This window comes from Neodiprion virginianus, chromosome 4 (genome assembly GCF_021901495.1).
Source record: "Neodiprion virginianus isolate iyNeoVirg1 chromosome 4, iyNeoVirg1.1, whole genome shotgun sequence".
NCBI classification, from domain to species: domain Eukaryota; kingdom Metazoa; phylum Arthropoda; class Insecta; order Hymenoptera; family Diprionidae; genus Neodiprion; species Neodiprion virginianus.
The window spans coordinates 41,241,814-41,251,829 of record NC_060880.1 but is presented as its reverse complement, the minus strand read 5'-3'; the positions used below and the strand labels follow the sequence as shown (position 1 = coordinate 41,251,829).

The following is a 10,016-nucleotide window of genomic DNA, read 5'->3' as shown; positions in this document are numbered from 1 at the left end:
TACATGTATGTACCGAAAGTTCTTCACGAAAAGATCAGCTCGTAGCGTGCGCGATTCAAGTTGTTCAATTTTGATTGTCTGACATCAGTGCTCGCTGTCTGAAGCAAACTTTCGCTGACAAGAACAAATTCCCTAGAATCGACCGGTTGACAAGTTACAGTCAAACTTATCTCCCTCGCTTATTGAGGGTGCGTTCTGATATTAGCTCTCAGTGCTGTCAACAAACTTTTATCTCTTTTGCGCTGCCGAGTTCGTGAGTAGCTCTGCTTATTCCTTAGGGAGCGCTGCAGGTTAATTTCGGAACGCGCACTAAGAATCGCTGGGTCACGCCGCCGCTGAGATCCACTTCGCATGGATTACTCTGAGTACCATGCTGATAACGTTTTTACGAAGTTGGTTATGTTTGAAACCTAGACGAGTGGCAATTATCGAGCAGGTCCTTTCAAGAAGGACTCTTGAGACATCTATATTTACATACATTTCCAAAAGGTTCCAAAATTATTATGTACTCTCAAAGTCTCACTGAGATTCGACTTGCGTCCATTGAATGATCAGCTTTCCCGTTGATGCGATTCCAACCAGCTTTCCACTACCTTCGTGTATTGCACATATGCATCGCATCTCTTTCATCCACACAGCAATTAGGTTAAGATAGGTCCGTACGGACGTAGTATCTCTGCTTAGTATGGTCGCTTTACACATTGGCTCTAAGAGGAAGAACTGTTTCTGGAAGAATATTAGGAAAAATATTTATTTGGTATGTGAACCAATGTCCTCTGATATTGAAGTCCATGGCCTGGACAATACTTTTATAAGCCCAAGCGCCTCGTCGAACCTGTTCTTCTTCAGATCCACACATCTAACACCGATACTCATTCGCCCCCAGATGATTGCAGCACTGATATTTTTCGCCTGATGGGAGCTGACAGAAGATTCCTTCCGTTCCATATCGACGAGATAATCTGAAGAGCATTGGAACAATTCCGCGGTAGGGTTATATTTAGTTGTTTTGTCATTTGCTTGCATATTTGGAACGTTCAAATGATTTTCAGTTAGGTTATTCCCCTTTGCATAGTCGAAAAGTCTTCGTGCTTCTGCCAATTGTTTGTTATACGTACATACCGTCACTTGTTGTTCGAAGCTTATTCATTTCGATGTATTGGATTGCCTGAAGACTACTTCAGTTTTGTCCCGCGTAAATGTCATGAAAGTCTGCTTCAAAAATAATCGATCCCAAACTTAACAACTCAATTTCGTACAAAATTATTAGTAATTTTAACAAACGGTAAGGGGCATGCTAGCTAAATCTGAGTAAATTCGATCTATCAAGATGGACGATAACGAACCCTCGCAAAACGAAGCTATGATGTTGGCTCGAGCCAGGATGTTTGCGCCACTAATCTGGGATATGACGCCAGACTTTGAGATTCAGAGTTTGAAAGATACGCGTTACGAAGAAGCCATCAATCTGATAAAAGTTTGTGGTTCTGATATCGTAGCAGCTGACATTACTTGACCTCGAGGTGATTGGTGGCAGCTTTGGAATAGCGAAATCGTTATTTTATGGAACTCTTTCATACGCATTGTCCAGATATCGATACGGGCATAATAAGACTGTTCAATGATTCATACTCACAGCATCATTACATCAAAGAGGAGCCAATGTGTGCGTCATGCGAATTTAACAAGGAGGTCAGCTCTGTCACGAGGTTTCTGGAAATGGCGCGTACTTGGATGAAAGATACTTTAAGCATATGCGCTTTAAGCGTACGCACTGGTCGACTAGTCGGAGTTGCGGTCATGAGAATAAACGCTTTGAGTGAGAAGGCGGAGATCTATAATCGAATCCAAGTATGTAGATTCGTGGGTTGGTGTCATTAAAATTTGATGCCGAATGTTCTCTACTCAAAATTACTGTGTTATGTACGTTTTCATCAGGTTCTAAAAGGTGAGGTGCTCCCAAAGATTATGCATTTGAAGAACACCTTGGTAAAGCAAGTCGAGATTTACAAGACACTGAACATCGAGGAGTACTTAATGATCTATATTTTGTCTATTCATCCATCTTTTGAACGAAAGGGAGTTGTAGCGGCGCTGATGCAGGCTACAATTTCCGTTGGCAGATCCTTGAAATCACCTATTATTTTTGGGATATTCACATCCAAGGTGGACCAAGATATCGCAGAGACTCTGAATTTTGAAACGTTCTCGATCGTTCAGTACAGTCGATGGATCGTTGACGATGAGGTTGTATTTGATGATCCTGGAATTGGCAATTACTCGGCGGCTCTGATGGGTTTTGTCGTGCCGAAAGAACAACCCGAAGAAACCTCCATAAAGTGGAAAGATAGCTCAAAAAAGGAAAAAATATAAAAGATGTCTTGAATCTCTGCGAGTAGTGGAGAGACAGTGTTATAAATCACGTGGCAATTCCCGTTGGCTTTGAAGTTTATCTCTCAGGTAACAAATCCTTCTGCATTCACTACGAAAGATGTGGAAAGCGAATAAACTATACCATGTCTTGAAATCGAAACCAAAGACATGAGATGATACTAAGAAAAGAAAAACGATAATAAATAAATATGAAGTATCAAGTATCCGGTTGAAGTAGCTGTGTAAAGTTGTGACAGTATTGCGATGGATAATTTTTTAAATACAATGAGTAACTAACAATAAGCCGACGTTCAGCTCTTATAGTTTAAATGAATTGTGCGAAAGTAAACACTCGTATCTCCCTGCATAAGCCAACCCAGTCACTGTGTGACAAGTACAAGTATCTAACATTGCATAAGTATTTCAAGACAAAACGTAGAATTAAGCAAGCCACGTAAATGTTGCTAGTCACCTGACAAGTATGACATGTCAACGCGACCGTTACTCGGTACCTTACTTCACGACGATAAGCAGCATAAGGGGCCTGCTAGTGGTTGGTAAGAGGACACGATGATCTCTACAGCCGGTATGGTTCTTCCTGACACGCTTGTCGGTATCGGAGGCCGTCTGTTCCCTCGACGATGGCGGGGCGTCAGAGGTTTCCTGTAACAGTGGCGACCATGCGCTCGATGAAAGCATGCGCGAAGATTCGACGTCGAAGGCGAGTTCACGTTCAGTGCATGGCGGCCCGGGGCCCAACTTCGTGCTCCGCACTTGACTCTTACCATCGAGTATTGAATCGCGGTACCTTCGTCAGAGTACTGGAAAGTGTGTGCTGGTGACAATTTCTTGTTGTTGTTGTTCTTTATTTCCACATTTATTTTTCTCCACTATTATCAACGAGCCGCATCGGTTTTACTCTGCATCTCGCGTACAGTCTTTGGCTCTTCACTGGAGAGTGCTCCTAGAAAAGTGTACTTTCGGAGGAGTAAGGCGGTATTCACGTGAGTATACTTATACTATGACGTTTCATACCGAACTGGTACTGTGCCATAACTTTTGATATCGGAAAATCACTGTCACTTTGAATCATGTACAGCTCGGTTACTCCGTTATGAGGCAAGGCGTTGCTGCACATAGAATTCATAGCATGTATATCTATAGGCATTGCGCGCACCTTGCAGGTCGGCTACATGATCCATCGATATTTATACTTTTCCTGTTAAATGACGGTACAGTATCTTTGATAAACACGAGGATACACGTAACAACCTGTCAATGACATTCGATGTCGCAGCCCCGTAAGCTATAAGTATGCTAACAATGAGCCGACCAGTATTCGCAATGTAAATTGCAAAATACCTTCCCTAATTTCAGAAATATTTGCTGTGAGTAATTCTTTTTTGCCCAAAGTAGCAATGTTTATGGCCCTCAAGGTTTTCAGCACTCTAAATCATTATAAATTTGTATTTCTTTTTTTTTGTTTCACAAAGTCAAGATTTTCCAAATAATCGGCCACCTCCCACTTATAGGGTGGCGGAGTTTTTACTAATACTACTTCTCCTAATGCCGTACTTTTGTACGGATTAGACGTATCATCGAATGTACGAAATAACGAGTTTCAAATAGGCGTTTGCAAAAAAGTATGAAATATTCCAAGGCTGGCACAGATTCCCAACAATGAAAATTGAAAAAGTTTCAAAATCAGGGTCAGCCGATTTGATACGGCTACTTATAGACATACGTATACCTGTCCATCGACCCAAGGTTGTGGATTAATGTCAAATGAATCAAAATAACAGAGAACAACATCAGATCAGACGAAGGTTTATTTGGTGATTGGTAGTTCGGGTGTAACAGAATGTCACTCGATGGACGAAGAAAGAACAGTGATTCGGTAAGCTGGTTATCAATATTATCACCTACCTATCTACTTGCCTGACAACCAACCGCACAGAATTCGTCGGACTGTTAGAAACTCGCTCGCTCGTTTGCGAAGAGAACACGCAAGTGCAAGTAGTATCGGTGTTCACGATTCTGATCACGGTTGTATCAAGCGCCATTAATCTTACTCACGATCAGCTGCGGTCGGCATTGAATTGCCAAATAAAGAGGAGTAGGGTGAGGGTGATATTTTCAGACAGCTTAATACATAAAATATATTTATTTTTGAGAGTGTAATATCGTCTGGAGAGGGATGAGTACACATGCACCTCCATCCATACACGTAATAAATGCCTGTGTATGGTATCTTTGTTCACTGGAAACTGATTTTGAGCAGAAAATGAAATTATCTGGTTGTCATCCTTATCACTTCCGGTGATGGATTCTCGATTACCAATGAATTGAGAATTTGTGAAAAAAACTAGTCAAATTCGCTTTACCGACAAGCTTGCGTAATATCGTGGTTTTATTAAATATGTGTGTAGCGTCATTAAACTTTGGACGAATCGCCACGAGGAAACGCTAATTATGGCTCGGCCATACAAAATCAGCGGTGAAGTCATTCAGCTTGTTAATGACAAGTGACGCGACTGACACGAGTATCGGGATAGTACAATGTATAAAAATCGCTTGGAAGAAGGGGTAACCATTCTTGCATTAATTGTTCTTTCCTGCGGAAAGTAAGTAAGCGCCTAGAGTGATGGAACGGAATGAGGGATGAAAAATAAATTAATAAAATTAAAAGAAACAAGTATAATTTCCTGCCACCACATTGAAAATGGCCCTCGTAGCGAGAGTCCCAGAAATATCTTGTCGGGTCCTATTAATAACTCCTGGAGGCGGCTGAGACACGCAGGGAAAGGAAGCAGAGCAAAGTGTCGGGGTGCGCCGGAGCGAGATGAGGGTCGTGGGCCGCAAGAGGCAAGACGCGAGGCTTGAACGATGAGACGCGGCAGGCACACCCCTTTTTCACGCTCTTGAGGCTGCGGCGCGCAGACAGAAAAAAATATACCCAATAAAGGTAACCGCCCGAAGTGGTTTCTTTAGGGGGGCAGAACGAGCTGCAATGTGAAAACTTGTTGGAAGCAAACAGAAAATCTCTTGAAGTCACTCCAGTAACAACTGCATATTAGCTCCTCATGTCTCGAGAAAATGTTCATAGTCAGATGTCGATTTAAGGGAAAAGCGAATAAGTAGATAGACACGAATCATATGCGCTTTGGAAAATTTTACACGTAGGTTGTGCTTTCCACCTAATTTGTGGACATACGGCGCGAGGCTAAAAAATGTCTTGTAATCAGATGCACGTAAAATGTAAACTTGTGTCATGAAGAACACGATATTCGAGTGCACGCTATGTATACAGTCACGCTTACCTGGCGTCAAGTTGCCTTTTCAATGCGGATCGCACTTAGTTTATAAATTTTTACGATTGTTTGATGTGCTAATGTGAGGTACTATATTTTTGCTGGAAGTAGCATGTATATGACGATCTGGTGTAAGAAGGAAAGTTGATTCAACCCTTCCGTTGATGAGTAATTCGAAAACTGTGTACGGAGGGTTTAATCGGTCAATTGGAAGTATACCATCGCCTTAATCGACCACAAACAATTTTGATTTACAGGAGCAGTGGTTCAAAGATCCACTTGACGCGGGATCTTCAAGTTTGAGGGGAGAATTACAGAGCTGGTTGATGAGCGTTTGCCCGAGGTCGCGGTTATAGGGCAAATGTTTATAGCCAGGACATGCCTCTGTGCTCCCCTGCTTCCGTAAGGTGACATGCGTGCGTGCGTGCGTGGCACTGTGCGTTTCAGGCCCGTGTACGGGCATGCAGCTACGATGGATGCCCACCATCGTGACGCCTGCGTTGCCGCGCAGTTGGTATGGCACTTAAAGGGTCGCAGAAAACAATCCATGCCGTGTTATGACAGGGGCACGTGCCTTTTAATGTATCAAGGGTGTGTATCGGAGCACAGCTTTGGTGTATGTACATACCTACAATACGTACTGCTGGCTAAAACCCCTTCATAGACACTTTCCTCAGCTATTTTAATAAGCTGACTTATCCGTACCCAATCTACCCCTCTCGCATTGGTACGTATTCACTACAAACACATTTGCATTATTGTCTCTCTACAAATTCATTGGCACGTAAATATCAATTTAAAAACACTCTTTCACATAAGATTCGCCTGATTTTTTACCGTTGCTGTGACCGGTTACGTGAACCTCGCATTTCGATCCTTGCTGGTGTCGGAAGGTCTCACGTCCGGTAGATTTTATCCCAAGTGAGTATCAGAAGCAGAAAAGCCCTGTATTGATGCCAAAGCTACGGAAAACGATTTCTGTCATCTCACCCTCAGCTGTCTACCTTGATACTCTTCAATCTCTGCTGATTATGCGCTCACCGTTTCGGACGTCAACGATGAGGGCAAAATCCCATCTGGCGAGTCGCTGGGGATGAATTTCGAAGGTCTATATTCACCATGTTTCACGCCATTTGGTTCTCTTAGGTACTCGCGGGGACTATGAAAGTTCACTCGCTCACTTCGGGCTCTTTTGAGTTGATTATTAGAACGACGAGCCATTTGTAATGCTTAATTGACAGTTCGTTGATCGTAGTGGAGGGTGCTGTTCGATTTCAACCTCACAACTTGACGAAATTCCGTTCCTACTGCACAGCTAGTGGACCTAGCCCGAGTCTTCGTCGCCCAATTTTTCATGCCGGTACGTGAGTACATCTGATCTGATCTGATTAACAGGATCTCTTGCGGAAGTCAAGGCTATTAAATAATATGAGGGTTTGTAAGAATCGTGAAAGTAATTATTACGACACTGAGGGTTTCATTCTCTCTCTCTCAGAGAGATAGGTGGCGTGGTCGTAAAGCCGTTATGTCCTTGGTCACCGACGCCGCGATAGCGTCGGTATCGCGCGCTCGCCCGCCACGATGCCGCAGCGGTTCCCGAATACGAACTTCCTCAGCGACCGGAAGTCTGCCCCTTCTCCCCCACGCACCTACCACCCACAGCTTCGAACGGCACGTCTCCGTCCTCGGCGCTCGATTCCAACTCTCGAAATGCGAACGTGGGTATATACCTACTGTTACCCGTATCCACGTGGAAACACTAACCTACGCAGTGCTGTACGTAGGTACGGATTCGAGGACTGCAGCTTACAAAGCCGTCGCGTCGCACGTCGTGTGGTAACGGATAAAGATACGAACCACGGAGTGACCAAACCCAGACAGCTGCATTTACGTATAGGTAGATAGGTAGATGGGTATCCGACCCATGGATCCATGGACGCTCGAGATGACGGATTACGAGAGTCCAATGCAGGGGTGCTCAAATGCACGAGGCTGAAGTCAGTAACGTTAACGTAACTGAACATCAGGGAAAAATCATTATTTCCCAATTTCCTAGACTGACTTTCAAGGATTTGGCTTTGCAGAATATGAGTCCATGTTACCATTTATCCTCATTCGAATATATACCTACCGAAGTTTCCGGGCTCTTAGGTTTGCGGTAAGGAGTACAAACTCCCGCCCTGGAGAAACCTTTGCTGATCATAGTTTTCTCTGGACTTCCACGATACGCTTCTTCAGGGATATTATTTGCGCAACGTGCCGCTTATCTCGCTTTAAGAATAAGGTCAACCTTTCGAAACCAAAACCCATCCGACGTAGTGTATACTCGTAAGGTCTACGGTTCTTGATATGACTCTGGAGACAAGTTCTTGAAATATTGTACGATGGAAATGTACCTTTAAGGTGGACCTTCTTTTACGTTTTACACTCATGATATAATGGATTACGCACACATTAGCATCTCAGGTTGTGTATTTCATGTAATGCTACACACGGGAAACCTGATATCGCAGCAAGGTAAACTAAGCTTTTGTTCGTTTATAATTCTGTATACAGGGTTTCGAGATTCTTACCTACAGTCTGGATAATACATGTTCTGCATAACTTTACCAGTGACTAGCCGGTTGGGCAGTACGCAGTGTGCATGCCTTGCGTACTTAATTAAAAATTTATATTTAATAATATAATTATTGCAATGAAAAAAAAATAGGTTATTCTTGAAGAATAGACAAATTTTTTTCATGTATCAATTACAAGTGCAAGCTGAACTATCAGCAGAAAAGTTTTATTCACAATAAATTGTACAAGTACCGAAATGAATGTACAATCAAGTCGCGAGTCCAGGCAAAAATAAACGATTGCTCGTTAGTTCTATTGGTCTCAAGTTTTCAAGTTCAAGGGGCATGGATAAACCCGCGGTTGTGCCCGACGCCTTACTCTCTATATTGTAAAAAAATGATGGTTTGAAAATTGATTAATATTACACAATTATAGGCCAATTTTGTGGTCAATTCGGAAATTCAACGTCAGATACTGTTTATAGATCAGTATCAAGTAGTGTTAGTTTTAAGATATCGAATTATCGTCTGTAAGAGTTCACACCGAGTTTTTCTCACAGTGTAAGTGTCTATTTGATTTGTCGCAAACTTTTCCGTGCCTGCCAAGATGATAAGAAGGCTTTGGATTTTGGACTTCCCAGTGACTCCATTTTTTTCTGTTGTTCAGGACCGTTTAAGATGGTTGGTTTCTTAAACATTGAGTTTATTGATGCATTAAACTCAACAGCATTTGGGATTCATCGATTTAACGCGGCTGCCTACATCTGACGGTCGATGTAGAAAGCATCCAGAGTCCGGAGACTGTTTTGATCTAGTTCTTCGGTTTCCTTTCCTTAAGTCACAGTGTCTGAGAAGGGTGTATCTATATATAGCCTCTCCAGTCCCTCGAGTGTACCAGCTCCCTCCACCTTTCCTCGTCGGCTACGTACGTCCATTCGTCCAACTCTTTCTCGTCCCATTACTTTTACTGTTTCAGTTTTGTAGAATCAAGCCAGCAGTCTCGTAACTTCAAGGTGAAAAATTGGAATACCTTAAATAAAATTCCAGGCGTTCTGAATTATGAAAATTTTTGGGATCTAATTATGTGAAGCAGTAAAATCGTATGAGATTATGGGTCATTAGATGCGATGCATATCGAGATTATTCCAATTTCTCAGGAATTCTTGTCTTGGTACGCTGCGGATAGAATCGATATTATTCATCAGGGGCAGTCGTGCCAATGGGAAAATTTTCTCATCAGCCCAATGTGACACGTGTGCTTTCAAGTAAGCGACACTTTCTATCCGTTGATCGATTAGAAGAAAAGGAAGCAAAGTCGTTCTTCTGATCGGTATTTAGCCAGATCGACCGCCTTATATCTCGTGATTGATGAAGTGGTACTGACGTGTTAATCCGTCACTAATTATACTAACTAGTTTAGTAATGCTCCCGCGGGAGACAAACGATAAAATGAATTAACGTGGAAAGAAAAGAGAGGGTGAACGCGCTTCCAGATATCCTGCGATGCATCCGTGCCAGAGATAATCCCAAACGATTAATATCAACACTGTAAATACATCATACGTACCGCAGTTCAAGGAGTAAGACTTTGTTGAAAAGACATTTTCTAATTAAATGTAGCTCAATGGCCATCATTTTGTAAACTCATCACTATATTCATCTGTGGAATAAAATACAATTTGGCTCCGGTGGATTACGGACGATGTTTTCAATCAAGGATTAGCAATGGTTTTGACTTCCTTTCTTCTTCGTAATGCTGGAGAAAGCCAGAACA

General features: G+C 42.5%; 2 protein-coding genes across 3 annotated transcripts in view; both read left to right on the top strand.

Annotated features, from left to right (window-relative positions):
* Positions 1-202: 202 nt before the first annotated feature.
* Positions 203-2,703, top strand: LOC124302273 (uncharacterized). Of its 2 annotated transcripts, XM_046758248.1 has the most exons (3): positions 203-988; positions 1,639-1,851; positions 1,939-2,703. In XM_046758248.1, the coding sequence occupies exons 2-3, from the start codon at positions 1,663-1,665 to the stop codon at positions 2,371-2,373; spliced, it is 624 nt and encodes a 207-aa protein (XP_046614204.1). In that variant the 5' UTR covers positions 203-988; positions 1,639-1,662; the 3' UTR covers positions 2,374-2,703. The 2 variants fall into 2 exon arrangements, with proteins under 2 accessions (XP_046614204.1, XP_046614203.1); XM_046758247.1 differs by having other exon boundaries at positions 203-1,851.
* A 370-nt stretch (positions 2,704-3,073) lies between these two features.
* The window catches only part of LOC124302045 (amyloid beta A4 precursor protein-binding family B member 1-interacting protein), a 79,985-nt gene continuing 73,042 nt past the window's right edge, over positions 3,074-10,016 (top strand). Inside the window, exon 1 of the mRNA XM_046757798.1 lies at positions 3,074-3,377. The gene's annotated coding sequence lies outside the window, so the exon portion shown is untranslated. The remainder of the gene's footprint in view (positions 3,378-10,016) is intronic.

Excerpts from the sequence above, each read along its gene's own strand:
- LOC124302273 (XM_046758247.1), top strand. The coding sequence starts at position 1,564 with ATGGAACTCTTTCATACGCATTGTCCAGATATCGATACGGGCATAATA. Across the intron at positions 1,852-1,938 it reads AGATCTATAATCGAATCCAA|GTTCTAAAAGGTGAGGTGCT; the intron begins GTATGTAGATTC and ends CGTTTTCATCAG.